General features: G+C 42.5%; 1 protein-coding gene across 8 annotated transcripts in view; it reads left to right on the top strand.

Moving 5' to 3' along the window:
- LOC124551057 overlaps positions 1–16,705 on the top strand; it is a 186,311-nt gene that overhangs the window by 97,538 nt on the left and 72,068 nt on the right. For 7 of the 8 annotated variants that reach the window (XM_047125979.1, XM_047125947.1, XM_047125989.1 and 4 more), the window contains one exon: positions 4,765–4,914. The exons of the other annotated variant lie outside the window; for it this stretch is intronic. In XM_047125979.1, coding sequence (XP_046981935.1) covers positions 4,765–4,914 — 150 coding nt within the window. The remainder of the gene's footprint in view (positions 1–4,764; positions 4,915–16,705) is intronic. 8 annotated transcript variants of the gene reach the window in all.

The following is a 16,705-nucleotide window of genomic DNA, read 5'->3' as shown; positions in this document are numbered from 1 at the left end:
TTCAAAGTATGTTCGTTCCTGATGTGCAACCATAGTTATGTTGGGAACCTTTTCACATGAACCTCCTAAGTACAAATGGCAGCTCCACCAATGTAGTGCCCTCTTATACCTGGTGCATATGACACTTTCGCCATCATATGTGTGCGTATTGCTATTCCATGAGATTTGTCACCCTAGTGTATTTGTACCAACTGGATCACTTCCCTCTTCTCACATACCATAGAAAGGTTATTTAGATAACATACAACATAAAACATCAGTACGATGCTGCATGAACATATGCAAATTTTTGACTAAGCATTTAAAATAGTGCTTCAAAATGAGAAAGAGTTCATTGCCTGATCCCTGAAGTTGTTTCTGATCATCTGATCTGGTTCAAGTCCCTTAAGCAGATCATTGCCAGTTGTTGTTTTGGTCGTCTTTCTTTATGTGCAAGCAATTGAGTAGAACAATTCATGATGGGTAGGCAACATAAATGGAATCAAGTCCAGAAGCTTTACTATGCTCTAGACACTATTATCTCATTTTTCTGGGAAATATTACTTGAATCCCTTTGCTTCTGACTCACTCAATTACAATCTGTGGGTGAAATACAAACAATGTATTTATTTGATAAGGCACGAGTTGTATCTTGTCCGTACGGACTGAACTGCCTTTATAAGGAAGATACTATTTGTGTACTTCATATATTACTCATGTTGTAAACATCTGGGAGATTCTTCAATGTGTGCTGTAGTGATATTTCTGGTGCAGTAGCAGTTTTATTGTGCAGGTTTTCCTTCATTTGTTTACATTGTTATTTCCAAGTGTAATGTTGCAGAGATGATCAGTTGTTTGGAAAACAGATATCAGACTTGCGATGTATGTAATGTTAAAACATTTCACTTTTTCTTTGCATTTGTTTTAGTTTTACTTCTGGCAGATAAACTTTATTAATCAAGTCATTACTGTAGCCCTCTCTGAGTGTTCATCTTAGACAGATTGCATAGAACAGTTCAGAGGTGTAATAACATGTGGCATAGGCAGTAACAATTAGGATGCTGTAAGATTCCTTTTGCTGCTGCTCACTGACCCAATGGCCTACAGTGCACATTGCCACACTGTTGGGAAGTGTCATCTGTCGTCTTTGTGTGTGATTACTGGTTGCTGGCATAGTCCTAGTTTGCGGATCATTTAGTTACCACATGAGCACGAAAATTAATAGCCATTTACCGTACCCAATAAAGACGTAGTTTTATAGAACCTTTCAGAATAACAATTATTTATTGTTGTACGAGTTTCAGTTCCAAACTCAAAACAATTTTGGTGATATATAAAATTACGTAAAATCTAGAATCTGTATCTTCCCATTAAAAAGAGAATTCTGATATGTTAATATGTTTTTCTAAGTACATCAGATGATGGCTTAAAGCCAATACTTTGTCATAAAATGAAGCTCAAGAGATTTATGTTTATAACAATAAAGGTTCATTGTTTTTTATTTTCCACACGGTTTTACTATTCTTAGCTGTCTGACTTAAATCATTACATGTATTATACCCTGAAGAGTGAGTGAGGGGGTGAATTCTACACATAGTTGATTTATGGATCTGGAAATGTGTTAGTAATTAATGAGGTATTATAGTGTGAATCATATTGTGTGGTTGAGTAGTGACTCACATACATGGTATGATGTGTTTAAAAAGAACACTGTAAAATATTGCTCGAACAGCGAACAGTATGCACTTGTGGAAGACAAGGTACAATGGAATTACCAATACACAGCGGACAGTGGAGTGAGTGAGGAACCAAATGCTACACGTACATGATGTATGAATCGTGAAATCTGTTAATAATTAATGATGAATGTGAGTCTGAATTGCAGTATATTGTGTAATTGAGTGATGAGCCATGTACATGGTATGATGTGCTTAAAGTAAAGTAGGCATGTGAAAATGAGATTTTGTTTAGTGTATTTGCTTTCTGGAAATTACTAAATTTGGGAAATGTTTCATTTGTATCTTCAGCCAGAAAACTATTGTCAGTGTTGTTCATTTTATCAACTGCATGCTGAATTATGTCATCAGTAAGCAGTAGCCTAAAAAAATTGAGCAATGATTCTTGGTTTGTTAGCGGATGAGACCCCATTCCTGTAGATCACTAAACCAAGTCTCACTTACTTTATTAAACTTCTCCCAGTAGGAGTTCTTCATCATCATAGAATTCATTAGCACAATGTCTGCGTCTTCACATTCTGCAGCTTTGTCATGTTTCCACAGTCTCAAGATTCCACCTATCGTCCTTTGATTCATTGTCTTTATACTCAGAATCGCTGTGTTCTTGTAATATGTGTATTAATTGATCATTAGGGTGTGTTTCGTTGTGCCGAGAACATCCTGGCGTTGTTAGGTTATTTGCCATTTTGATCAGTGTACAGCACATACATTTAAGCACAAGAAAACAAAATGTTACATAGAATAAACAGTTTATGGAGGCTTTGTTGTTTGTACAAACATCTTTTCACAAGTGCAAAACTAGAATGTATTATTCTTCAGGGGCCTATTCAGTAAGTAGGGAACGTTTTAGCATTAAAAAAAAACTAAGTACAAGAAATACATTTTATTACATACATCTGAAAGAGCAACTGATATACTACTTTTCCACATAGTCACCAAACACATTGAGGCACTTATGATAGCAGTGGACAAGCTTTGAAAGACCTTCGCCTTAAAATTCTGCCGCCTGAGAGTTCAGCCAGTGAGTCGTGGGCACCTGGAGTTCTGCGTCATCGTCAAAGCGCTTAGTTGCAAGCCAGTTCGTCATCTTAGGAGCCAAGTAGAAGTCCCTTGATGCCAGATCAGGGCTGTAGGGCAGATGAGGGAAAATTTCCCATTTGAATGAATTAAGGAGTTCTTTAGTGCGGTTTGCCATGTGAGGTCGGGCATTGTCGTGCGAAAACAAAATTTTTGGATGTCATCTTTCCTCAGCATTTGTTTTGAACTTCTCCTCTAAGGCTGTGCAAAGTTTGACAGTACTGGGCAGAATTTATGGTTGCTCCACACTTTCGAGAAAATCGTTTCGTCAACTTTAGTGACAAGATCGTCAGTCACAATGCTCGTGCAGCCACTATTCTCTTCATCATGAATGTTGGTTCAGCCATTTTTAAACCAAATGCACCATTTCAGATGAAACATTCACTCATTACGTTGTTTCTGTATACTTCACACAATTCACGATAAATTATTATAGGTTTTGGTTTTTTTTTGCCAACAAAAACCTTATCACAGACCGCATCTCATGACTGGCGGGATTTTTGATTCCAGCGCACATTTCAAATTCGAATATCGAAAATATCAGACACACAGAGACGTTCCCACTGTCACGGATGGATGCCGACTGAGCTGCTGAACATGCACACACCAAAATATACACAGAAATGTTCCCTACATTCTGATTAGCCCTCGTATAATGTGTCACACATCTTTGTTTGTCAGGGGAAGGCTTATAAGTGTCAGCAACACTGGGCAACTGGCATGAGTTGAAACATATAAGTAGCAACTAGTTGACTACCTATGGCTAACAAGGTGAAATGGGTGCAAATTATTGTGGTGCACTTGTTTTCTCTGTTTGCTTGGGTATCCATGCCAAACTATTATCTTTGGGTTCGTACTCTGTTCCATGCTAGCTCCATTTTCCAAAGTGCATCCTGTGTTTAATGGATTTCCTTTTAGCATATTTTCTATGTCCATGAATATAGATTATTGAATACAACGTATGTAATAATAGAAATAGTTTTGTGAACATTTCTATATTCGGATCAGTTATCAGTGGCTTCTCTAAATCAGTTGCAACAAATTTCAGCATGCCTCCATTGAAAAGAACACAGTCTGCTTCTTTCCTCATTATTGTCCTAAGTGTTGTGGTTGCCCATTAAACACTGATTATAGTTTGACTTTATATCTTTGTGTTACACATCTAATTCCTCAAGTATTTGATGTAACACCAGAAGATATCTTGGCACGGTTTTCTTGTACTTCATTTTTTAAAAAATCACGCTTTTTATCATTTTTGTGCAAATTTGCTCAATTTTACTACATTCAAATGGTTGTGTGCATTACCTGTATTTTGAATGCTTTTTATAGATTCAGAATTCGCTCTCTTTTGTGTTTTAGAAAACTATTATGCCTTTCTATGGTGTTTCTGGTAATAGTACATTATCCTCTGTTTCTTACTTCCAGAGTTCTTCAACTTGAGATAAAGTGTCCAAACATAGTGAATACGATTTCGTTTCAGGTGCTATAACATGTATGCTATTTGCATATGTTTTACAACTCATACATAACAATTCTCTGTTACTTCACAATTGCCCTGTAAAAAGCAATCCATTGAGCAGTAAGGGTAAAAATAACACAAAGCTGTGACTTTCTGTACATTTTTCAACTGCATTCTGTCAAGGTAATCAGCAAGCATTGAGGTTAGACTGAGTAATTTTTACATGTTTCAGATGGCAAACATACCATGCCTAGGACTTGGCCAAAGTGGGAATATGTTCTCTTATGAAACAGCTAATTCAACTAGAATGAAATTCTAATCGATTCTATGCATTGTGTAATTGCAATCAAGCTCTTATGTATATCTAGTGGTATCTAAGTTCAATTGTTCCTTTACTCACATTAGCTATGTGATTGTTCTTTATGTTTTGTTTTTATTTTCTGTTGTGTTAATTGCTAGGCTATATTGCTTGTGATCAGCTCTATGTATTGTTTAGTTAACTCCTCTTTACAGTTTGCAAGCATGAAAATGAAGTTATAGCATCTTTCTCCAAGCCACGAAAATGCATGGTTGATGAACTGGCTACTGTGAATTGCAGTTTGAAAAAGGATGTGTCAATAAGTGTTTCTGGCCCAGAAGCTTCCAAATTAACGAAACCTCAAGGTAATGACTAACACACAAAATGGATACATGAATTCATATATTTTGTATATGACAAAAAGTAAACTTTAGAGGTTGATACTTATGCACCAAAAATTACAGGTGCAGATTATGTGGTAAACTTCAGTTGAATTTATGAAGATAAGACGTGACAGCAAAACTCTGTAAAGTTATTTAATATAACTGCAATGAGCACATTCCTTTCTAAGATTGTTTCTAATTTAGGATTTATGTACAGAAAAAGTCAAATAAACTGAGAAGGTTAACAGAAAAAGAAGGTATTCATGAAAGTGGATGCAGCACATGAGATTCAATAAGGAATACCAGAAAGCTCCCTTTACTTGTTTTGCTGAAATCATTATTTATAGCTGAGCCTAGTAAAAACTTTTGTAGCTAACACAATTATATGACCATCAAGAAGTCCGTGAAATAGTCCCTAAGCAAACTATTCCCAAATCTCTTATCAACTCTAGTGTTACTAAGTTGTTAATCTACCCCCATCCTTTTCATCTCAGAAGGCAGAAATTAATAACTCACTTTCACGAAGATATTTTCAGCTTCAAAAAGCTGTATGTAAATGCAGCAACTGCTCCTCTGTTAAAAGTAAGAAGGAAAGATCTAAGCTGTCCCCTCACTAAGCATAGACATCAGTCCTAAAAACACCTCCTTGCCAATGAGAAATAAATTCATTTGAAATTTTGTGGCTTGTTGTAAGTATATGTACAAAGAAGAATGTTGTGTTCACACTGGATGATAGGAATAAACATTTTGTACAGTTGCTAATGATGAGATGTTACAGTCAGTTTAGAAATTATGAAGAGAACAATTTTTTAAATAAATCCACCTGTTGCATTATGGACATTTGTGCAAACAATTTGTTGTCAGATTACTGGCCAAGAGTAATAAAGTAATTGGCAGTGGCAATTACCAAAGGTTTTTAGTGGTAACTTTTTCATTCCATGTGTTTTAGTTTTACTTCTGAGAAATAAACCTTACTAATGAAGTTGTAACAATATCTCTCTGAGAAAACTAGATGGGTGTTCATCTGTGTAGGTAGGAGGGAGGGAGGGAGAGAAAGAGAGAGAGAGAGAGAGAGAGAGAGAGAGAGAGCTCTGCATGTTTGCTTGCTTTCCTGTCAAGGATTCGTAACACAGCTGTAGTACTGTGTGGTACTATGTTGAGGTGTTTTACTAAAGATTTTGTGATTCGCTTTTGATGAGAGAGAGTAATTCAGAAAATATTGGATCCAGTTTAAACAACATTTCTGAAAAAAATTTCGATAATTTTAGATAATTTTGTGACTCTTGTGATGGGCTAAAGAATTCCACATGTCATGCTGTGCAGTCATAATTCTGACAATTTCTGATTACTAAATATTGGTGAACTGTGTAGTGTTGAACAAGTGTACCCAAATTGATAATCATCACTGACTTTCCAAATCGTATGGTAAATGTTCAAGTTGCTGTTTTTAGACAGTGTATCGTGAGTTGTGTGCTTATGCTGGCTATTGTTGAGGGAATGTGAACTGAGTGAATGCAACACTACAAACTATAAACAGGTAAATGTTTTTGCAGAAAGAATTGTCTTCTAGTGCAGACTTGGTAGCAGATTATGTATTGTTAAAATCAGAATAAAGTGCAAACATATTTTATACAATAACTTATTTTATTGAGTAGTGTCTGTTGGTATATCTGTGATTAAGAAACCTTTTCGCAAAAGGAAAGAGAGCATTTTATGCATGCTAGTGTAGCTGGTGTTTTAAACAGCTATACCAGGTTGGTTCATATTATACATTGCCTCGGGGCAAGTAAACATTTTAAGGAAACTCACAGAGGTACGTGAGTTAATTCCAATAGACAGAAAGACCCTACTCCGTCACAGCTAATTTTATGTTGCACTTAGTTTTTATCCACCAGTCCTATTTTTCTGTTGTTGAATTACTAGATTATTTGGGAAATATCACATTTATTACCACCATTGTGTTTTTGAACAGTTAATGATCATGTTAGGAAGTTGAAATAAGCTTTCAGTGATCATGTTAGGCAATTGATATAAGCTTTCTTCTTCTTACAAAATTGCTTCATCGTCTTTCTGAGCTTTTTTGTTTTGTTGTTTCAAGCTTCTGTTTGTTCCATTTCTCAGTTTGTTAAGAATTCTGAATAAATCTCTGTTCTTTAACTATCCCCAGAGAACTCGCATCTCTTTTGTGAGTACTTGCTTGTCAACCCCGGGCCATGCTTGCCAATGAGTATGTTCAAGCCATGGCTGGGGCACGGTGACTCCGAGCGATGGTTTACTGGCTGGCTGATCAGGGTAAGACATATTAAAGTGTTGAGATGTATGACCCCAAAATGTTCCCTTCCATAACTACACTGTGTGAGGGACTTTAGGACTCAGAAATGGGGAGAAATACTCCCCCCCAGTACTTTGCTTTTTTTTTTTAGCACTGTCATGGGTTCCTTTTTGGCTACAAAACCACTGTTCTTCGTCGCCACTTTGAGTATAGATTTGGGGAAGTAGCAGCAGTCTCAAAAATGAAAAGTGGTCCCATTTTGATTGAAAATGGCCTCTCTCCTCCTTAGTCACGTGAACTGCTCGCATGCATCAAGCTGGGTGACATGGGTGACATTCCTATAACTATTACCCCTTAACAGTTTAATATGGTTCAGGGAATCACCTTCCACTGTGATCTCCTTTTACAGAATGATAATGAGTTGCGTGCCGATTTGGAGTGATGGGATGTGCATTGTGTCTGTCACATCCTGCAGGGATTAAAAGACAACAGGATGGATACTGGAGCCTTCACCTTGACCTTTGTAGGTGACTTGTTGCCTGGAAATCTCAAGGTGATGGCGCTTTGCTGTGATATCAAGCCACATGTTCCTCTACCCATGTGCTGTTACAAATGCGCATGATTTGGACACAAGTTTTCACATTGCAATGTCAGCCCTCTAGTAGGAATTGTGGATTTCCCCTTGTCTGTGTCAAAAGTGGGGAGCACCATTCCCCCTGTTCACTGGACAGCACCATTTTCCAATGGGAAAATAGAATCCCAGACTGTAAGACCCTTGCCTAATATTGGGTGACTTCAGTTCCCACAACTCTTTGTAGCATAGAACTACAACTATTGGCCACTGTAAAGCTGTCAAAAAGTTGCTTCCAGAGCTCAATCTTTTCCTTTTAAATCCTCATATTCCCATACCTTTTATTGTGGCATACAGATCTTATTCGGCCATTGTGCTTTCCGTTTACAGCCCAGGTCTTCTCCTGTCCATCCATTTGAGAGTCCATGATGACCTGTGTGACAGCAATCATTTTCGGATCATGTTGACCCTCCCTTGGAGTCTTTTGGTTCTGTTCCAGGTCAATTTTTACCAAGGCTGTTCTATTTTTGACACTTTAGTCTGCCTGGAGTCTGTCATTGAATCAGCTTTTGTCCAATGTCAGCACCTTATTTCTGTCTTCTTTGACTTATAAAATACTTGATATCACATGACATCACCACATCCTCGCTACCTCCACTGTCCACTCCTGTTTTTTGTCCAGAATGTCTTGTCCCAACATACTTTCCAGCTTTATGTTGGTGCCACCCACAGTAACCCCCCCCCCCCTCCCCCCCTCTACAAGTGAATGGTGATCCACAGGGCTCAGTATTGAATGTGCCACTTTTTCTCATGGCTATTGATGGAGTAGCTGCAGTTGGATCTGCAGTGGCACCCTCCCTGCATCCTGATGGCTTTTGCATCTCAAGTGTGGGTGTTGCTTGACACCATCTGCAGTGTGGCATACAAAAGGTACAGACCTGTGCTCTTTGGCTTTTCTACTGCCATGTCATGCATCATGCACTTTTGTCACCATTTAACTGTTCATCCCCAATCAGAATGCTACCTCACTGACCAAGTGCTCAAAGTGCTGGAGTCTTCTTGCTTTTTAGGCTTGGTCTTCAATGCCCGATTGACGTGGCTTCCCCATTTTGCCATCTTAAGCTAATGTGCTGATCGTGCCTTAATACTCTTCACTGTCTCAGCAACAGTAGCTGGTTTGGCTGCAGACGGCTCTACACTCTAGTGGCTCTACAAAGCTCTGATCCTGTCCAATCTTGATTATGGGAATCTGGCATATGGCTCAGAATCACCTTCAGTGCTGCAGATGCTGGACTCGATACGTCATTGTGGAACCTGACGTGCGACAGGTGCCCTGTGAAGAATCTACTCACGGAGGTTGGGGTCCATTCAGTACAGATCAAGTGTCAACTGCTGCTCAACTATGCAGTAAACATTTGCTACTCTCCTGATCACCCGAACTACCATGCCCTTTTCCCTGGAAGCAGAGGTACCTCCCACAACACAGGCCAAGAACTGGAGTCATGATTGCAGTTTGCATATAGTGTCTCTTCTCTGAACGCCAACTTCCCCCACTGTCACCTCTTAGCCACGAGAAATCGCTTGTGCCCTCATGGTGTGTACCTCAGATCTGTCTCAAGCTAGCCCTTAGACCAACTCTGTAGACCCCATGGTTTTTCACTGCCTGCCCCTGGGCATCCTTGACACATTTTCAGGCTCAGAAGATGTATAAACTGACGGCTCTATGGTTGACAGACGAGCCAGTTTTGCTTACTTACATGCGGGGTACAGTGAGCTACACTCCCCGCCAAACAGATTCAGTGTATTTGTTGTAGAATTGGTGGCCATTGCTCAAGTCCTCAGGCACCTTTGTTATTGTGCTGGCAAGATGTTCTTAATCCGCAGTGACTCCCTGAGTAGTCTTCAGCCTATTGATCAGTGCTGCCCTTGTCACCCACTGGTTGTGACTATCCATGATCTCCTTTATGATCCCCACCAAGCTGACTGCTTGGCCAAGTTGACTACCAGGATGCTGACTTTAGATTTGGGGGTACCAGAATCAGACCTTCGGTCAACTCTGTGCCATCGACGTCGTCGTCGCACAACAGTTTACAAAAATATAGAAAACATCGAACTGACTACAACATCAGGAGACAAAAAGAATCGCATCCCAGTGAAGAGTGTTGCAGCCCACGCCCTCGTCGATGGACCTAGTGTATTTCTTGGCTCTTCGCTTAATTTCAGCTTGGAAATTAACGACACATTCTCACATGGAAATGGATGGTTCACTCCCCCGCCATGGTGAGAGGTGGTAGTGGAGTTTCTAGTGTATCTGGACTTGAAAGTTTTAATGATAGAGATGTAATTGTGTATCGTACCTACCATATGTTTGAACTTGCTACTAAAGACTTTGGTAAATCAGCTTATGACTCTACTTCTCCACTTGTATTGTATACACGTAACAAAAGAAAACTCAATCCTAATGAATCTGTATTTATATGGATTAAAGGTAAAGGTGTATGTGAATATGTAAAATTTGTTGGTGATTGTACTGTATATTTTCATAAATAAAGATCTGTAGCGTCAGCCAGTCAGTCAGTTGTTGGAGGCTTGAAATATGGATTGGTACACCCTGGTTCCTAACTGTGCATCATAAAGGAGACCACGACCATGCAGCAGTTTTCTCGTAATGCTTCTTTTGCAGGGTATCTACAATTTTCTGTTGGCTTAGCATTGGCCGTACTTGGCAGATCCATGGCCAAATTCTCTGACACGAGGATTCACCTCACTGTCACTGTGGCATCCTAATGGTCTGCCCTAATTTGGCCACCTTATGGCGAAACCTTCAACTTGTTGACACGCTACCTCTGTCGCTAGCAGATGACATCAAAGCATCTGATCTGGTTGTGTTTGTCACTTAAGGGATTGCAGGGGTGCCCCGTCGCATGCTCCAGTCCAGGGACCCTATGATTGAAGTTGATTGGTGGTCTGTACTGGCTCCTTCTCTTTTTAATTCTTCCTTTTTTTCCCCATCTGTCACAGGTTTACTGTTTCATCATCATTGTTCTCTTTCCTGAGATTTTGTCAACTTGTCCATGTAGCTAGTTTTCATTTGATAATGGAGGGTGTGGAAGCACGGATCAGATGTGGAGGTTGCGTCTCCCACTGCATAAGATGCCTGGGGGCCTCAGCTGCTTTCTGGACTGGATGACTTTCTGACCTCCTCCCTTTTTACAGCTCTCTCGCTCTCCTCTGCTTGCTTTTATCTCTTTGTTTTCTGGAGTCTTGGATACTGTTGAGTTCATTGGAAAGTAGCCCTCCTCTCTGGGGCCATCCCCAGCTGGACACACAAAGGACTGAGGGACATGAGATGGAGATGGAGAGGGTTGTATGGGCGCACGACGGCAAGGTCTTCAGCACAGTAACAGATTGAGACGGGTGTCAAGAAAATACTCAGAACAGTAAGATAAAACAGAATGTAAAACACAGGTGGGACGAAGCATGCCGTCATCAGTAAAACATGGACAACACAGGAAGAAAGTGGTAGAGGGAGCTGAAACAATATAGCAGATGGAAGTGGCTGGCTGACCACAAGGGAAAAAGGGAGGAGCCAGCCACTTTGCAATACACTAAAACCTCCAGCCTAAATGTTTAGGCCAGAGTCCAGACACATCACAAAACTTTAAAACCCTAGACACACACATCTTACCATTAGCTAAAACACAGGGCAGATCCCCATCAACTTGTGCTTCTGCCCTTGCATCGCGGTATAAAATGCAGTCTGTGAAAATGTGCCGGACAGAGATGTACACACCACAAGCATCACAAAACAGGGGATCCTCCCACCATAATAGAAAGCTATGTGTGAGAGGACAGTGCCCATTCCGAAGACGTGTGAGGGTCACTTCTTCCTGCCTGAGCAACCAGCAGGAGGAACACCACGGCCGAGTTGTTGACTTCACCAACTGCAGTTTATTGGCCGTCACCGCCAGCCATTCTTCCTCCCACAGCTCCATGCACTTCTTGTGGAGCGTGGAGTGCGGAAATGACAGACTGCATGGGAATAGGACACTGGACCACATCCTGCTCTCCGTAGGCCTCCTTGGCAGCCCAATCGGCCTGTTCATTGCCCCATGTTCCTACTTGACTAGGCACCCAACAGAAGGACACCTCCTCACCCCACCATTGGAGCAAGTACAGTTGGTCATATATCAGCTGTACCAGCTCAGTTGGGTACAGATTCTGCAATGATTGTAAGGCACTAAGAGAATCGGAGCAGAGGAGAAATCGATTGCCCTGAACACGATTCATCTGCTCCAGTGCCTTCAGGATTGCGTGGAGCTCCGTTGCGAAAACAGTTTATTCATCAGGGAGGCGAATCCAGGTTAACACGATCAGGGAACACCACAGAACAGCCAAGGAAATTCCCTTGTTTGAAGCCATCAGTGTAAATGATGGTAAAACCGCAATGCACATCTAAAATGTTAAAAAACTGAGATTGGAATGTAAAATCTGGTGTACTATCTTTCTTAAAATTAGTCAAATCTAAAATAAGTCTGGGTCTCGGGAGGAGCCAAGGTGGAAATCTGCTCCAACTGCGACGGAAAACATGAAGACCAGCCATATCCATCGGAGAGAGGCAATCCTGTGCATGAATCCCATAGGGCCACGTCTCTCGTTGCCGGTTATGAAATGCCATGCCAGAGGAAGCTGAGCAGTGGTATGGTACGCAGGTGTGGACAAAGTTTTATACCCTGGTGTACTATCTTTCTTAAAATTAGTCAAATCTAAAATAAGTCTGGGTCTCCGGTGGAGCCAAGGTGGAAATCTGCTCCAACTGCGACGGAAAACATGAAGACCAGCCATATCCATTGGAGAGAGGCAATCCTGTGCATGAATCCCATAGGGCCACGTCTCTCGTTGCCGGTTATGAAATGCCATGCCAGAGGAAGCTGAGCAGTGGTATGGTACGCAGGTGTGTATGGTGTGGACAAAGTTTTATACCCTGGCGCACCGTAAGTAGCTGCCGCCACATATGAAGTGGCGGTTCACCAGCCTCTGCACAGAGGCTTGTTAAGGGGCTAGTTCTGAATGCCCCAGTGGCCAACCGAAGCCCTTCATGGTGCACAACGTCCAACATCTTTAAGTAAGAAGGCCTCGCAGACCCATACACTGTGCACCCATAATCGAGCTGAGATCGCACAAACGCCCTGTAAAAGTGGAGCAGACAAGTCCTGTCAGCTCCCCATGTACTGTGGCTAAGACATTTTAAAATACTTAAAGCATTAAGTGACCGTCGTTTCAGGTCTTTAAGATGAGGTAACCACCTAAGCTTCGAGTCAAAAATGAGCCACAGAAATCTCATCACATCTTTAAAAGTAAGGACAGTGTCCCTCATCCTCAATTCAGGAAAGGTTAAAATCGAATGAGAACAGTGAAAAAGAGCACATACGGACTTCTTGGTGGAAAACATAAAACCACTCTTCTGCGTCCAGTCACCCAAACGTCTAAGAGTAAGTTGCAACTGATGCGTTGTCGTTGCAAGGCTTGAAGAAGAGCAAAACAGAGAAATCATCCACAAACAAGGAACACTTGACAAGACTTTTCACTATGGAGTTAATGTTATTAATAGCTATGGCAAAGACAGTCACACTTAAAATGTTACCCTGAGGGACACCGTTCTCCTGCTCAAAGTGGTCAGACAGGACGTGACCAATTCGGTATCTAAAATATCGTGGTGAGAGGGAAGATTGGATGAAAAGAAGAAGACAACCACGAAAACCCCATTCGTGAAGCTGCAGCAGGATGAGATGCCTCCAAGTAATATCGTGGGCCTTCTTGATGTCAAAAATACACCTAGAAGGTGATGACGGCATAGGAAAGCTTGTTGTATAGCCGCATCCAGGAGGGCAAGGTTATCGAAGGTGGAACGAAACCTCCTGACTATCTGAGAGCGACTAAGGAGTTGCCGGGATTCTAACATCCAGACAAGGGCGGTTGACCATCCGCTCCAAGGTCCTTCCCATGCGACTTGTGAGCGCAACACTATGGTAGCTACTCGGGCTCGTGGGGTCTTTCCCAGGTTTTAAAAAAGGAATTAAAACTCCCTCACGCCACGAGTTAGGAAAGTGACCTGACACCCAAATGGCATTAAAAAGTCCGAGGAGGATTTCTTTGTTGCGCCTTGTGAGGTGCCGTAGCATACAGTAATGGATCCTGTCATGACTAGGGGATGTGTCACAAGCTGCAGACAATGCAGAATCCAGCTCCCACATAGAAAATAGGAGTTATAAACTTCATTAGAGGTGGACTGGAAGTCCAGACTACACCTCTCAGCAACCGCTCTATGGCGCTGGAAACCCGGATCCTGACTGGTTGTTGCAGTAACCATGGCAAAATACTCTGCCATAGTCTGGGCAATGTCTCATGGATTCGTATAGAGAGTGCTGTTATTCATTACAGAAGCCATGGGGCACCTCCCTCCTCTCCCAGAAATTCTCCTGATGGTCTCCCACACAATGGAACATTTGGTGGAACGATTAATGGTGTTCAGGAACTGTTGCCATGACCTCTTCTTGCTCTCTCGAATAATGCGGCGACATTTTGCCCTCGCCACCCGAAAGGCTGCAAGATTCTCAGCAGTTGGCCAACCCCGGAACCTACGCAGAGCTGCACGCCTGGTCCTGATTGCAGAGTGGCATTTGGCACTCCACCAAGGGACAGGTTGTCTCTTTCGGTGGCCCGTGGACTGGGGAATGGATGCTGCAGCGGCGTGGTGGACCATTTTGATAATATGATCCACCCATGCCTCAACATTTGCACAGTGTTCGAACTGGACCAACTGGCTATAAAGTGTCCAGTCAGCCCCACTAAGCACCCATTGTGGTGGTCTCCTTTTGAGGCCCATGCCATCTGGCAGGTGAATCTCCAGATTGGGAAGTGATCACTGCCATGCAAGTCAGCTACCACTTCCCATTGAGCACTGGCGACAAGAGCTGGAGAGCAAAGCGAGAGATCAATGGTAGAGAATGACCCAGTCACTGTGCAGGAGTGAGTGCTCTGTCCTGCATTGAGCAAGTAGGCACAGGATGACAGGAGAAGCGTCTCAATTGCTCTACCCCTGGGACAGGTAATTGCAGAGCCCCAAAGTACATTGTGGGCATTAAAATCACCACAAATAATAAACGGCTGGGGGAGTTGTGTGAGAAGGTCAGTGAGGGCCGCTTCATCAAGTGCATCATGTGGGGCCAAGTAAAGAGAACGCACGGTCAATGGATGATGCACGTGCACGGAAAAGACTTGTAAACTCGTTGTAAATGAGAGAGGCGAGGAGTGGTAGTCCGTCCTGACGAAAATACCTACGCCTCCTCTAGCTCTCTCTCCACGCAGGTCGTCCTTTTTGTGGAGTGTGTAGCCTCGTAGCTCAGGGGAATAAGATGGATGGAAATAAGTCTCCTGGAGACACAGACACAGAGGTCTACCCTGAGAGAGTAGACGAAGTTTCTCCACATGCATCCTGAATCCCTGCAAGTTCCACTAAAGTATGGGAGCCATCTATGACGGGGGTAGCACCTTCATCCTGTCTCTCCGACGGGGTGGGGAGACTGCAGCAGGTGGAGGGGCAGTCATGGGGCGAGATGATTGCCCCACACATATGTCGTACTCCATCAGCTCTGGGGCAGAGTCAGATGAAGCCTCACGTAAAATGACATCTGCATGGTCAGACAGTTTACCACGTGATTTGACTCGCTGTTGCTGCTGTATAGGAGCTTTCTGCAGTTTGGTGGGCTTTGGGGGAGGCGACGTGGGAGTGGTAATGGCTGTACTGGGCTTCGGAACAGCCTCAGTTGTTGGAGGCACCAGGGGCTGGCCCAAGTTTGCCTCTGTACCTTTTTATGCCGTTGAAGTAGGGGCTACAGGCTCTGAAACACTGGCTGCATTGCAAGTTCAGTGACATCTGCAGGTGTTAATGCCAACACTCACCACCTCTGTCTGCGTAGAGGCATCGGCTTTTGGAATAGGCTTCTGAACCATGGATGCAAAAGATGTAGCAAATGTGGGAGGTTGCATCAACTTGTAGATCTTTTTGGCCTCACCATAGGGGATACACATGGTTGTTTTTATTTCGTGGACTTTGCGTTCCTCTAAAAATATTCGGCAGTCCCTACTCCATACAGGGTGGTTTCCAGAGCAAATGATACAGTTGGCTGGAGATGAGCAACTAACTCCTTCATGAATGGCCTTACCACAGTTGCCACAAGTCGCTTCGCCTTTACACCCTAAGGTGGTATGCCCAAAATGCTGGAATTTAAAACAGCGCATTGGGGTCGGGAAATAAGACGTCACACTAAGGCGAAGGAAGCCAGGTTTAACATGTTCAGGAAGTTTCGTGCTACTGAAGGTCAGAATAAAGGAGTCGGATTTGACAAGATTGACATCAACCCTCCTCATGATATGTTTGACATCAACGATACCTTCCGGAGCCCACTCACATTGCAGTTCTTCCTTGGGAATGTCAATTAGATCCCGGCATGTCACAACACCTTTGCTATAATTCAATGTGCTGTGCATTTCAGTGTCTATGGCATACTCCCCAAGGCATTTAGCAGATTGGAGGTTAGTTGCTTGCTGGGAAGTGGAAGTTTCCACTAGCAAGGTCCCATTACATAAGTGCTTCACCGATTTTAAGGAGCCTCAGATTCCCCCAAACCCTTTTTGTGTATAGAAGGGCGAAACCTTCTCGAAACTAGCCTCCTTCCGTTTCACAATGAGAAACAAATACCAGAATACATTCTGTTACCAAAGACTGGACTTGTCAAAGAAGTGCCGGAGTCAGTGGGACTGACTGCTCAAGCCCTCTTAAGAGACTGGGTGTTAGAACCTTCCCGCAGCCCACCCTCTCCACTGGGAGGAAGAAAAGAGGATTTCGAAGGATCCATCTCGGTTCCAAG

This window comes from Schistocerca americana, chromosome 1, assembly GCF_021461395.2.
Source record: "Schistocerca americana isolate TAMUIC-IGC-003095 chromosome 1, iqSchAmer2.1, whole genome shotgun sequence".
NCBI lineage: Eukaryota > Metazoa > Arthropoda > Insecta > Orthoptera > Acrididae > Schistocerca > Schistocerca americana.
Note: the sequence above shows the minus strand (reverse complement) of the source record. Positions and strands in the feature narration are given on the sequence as shown.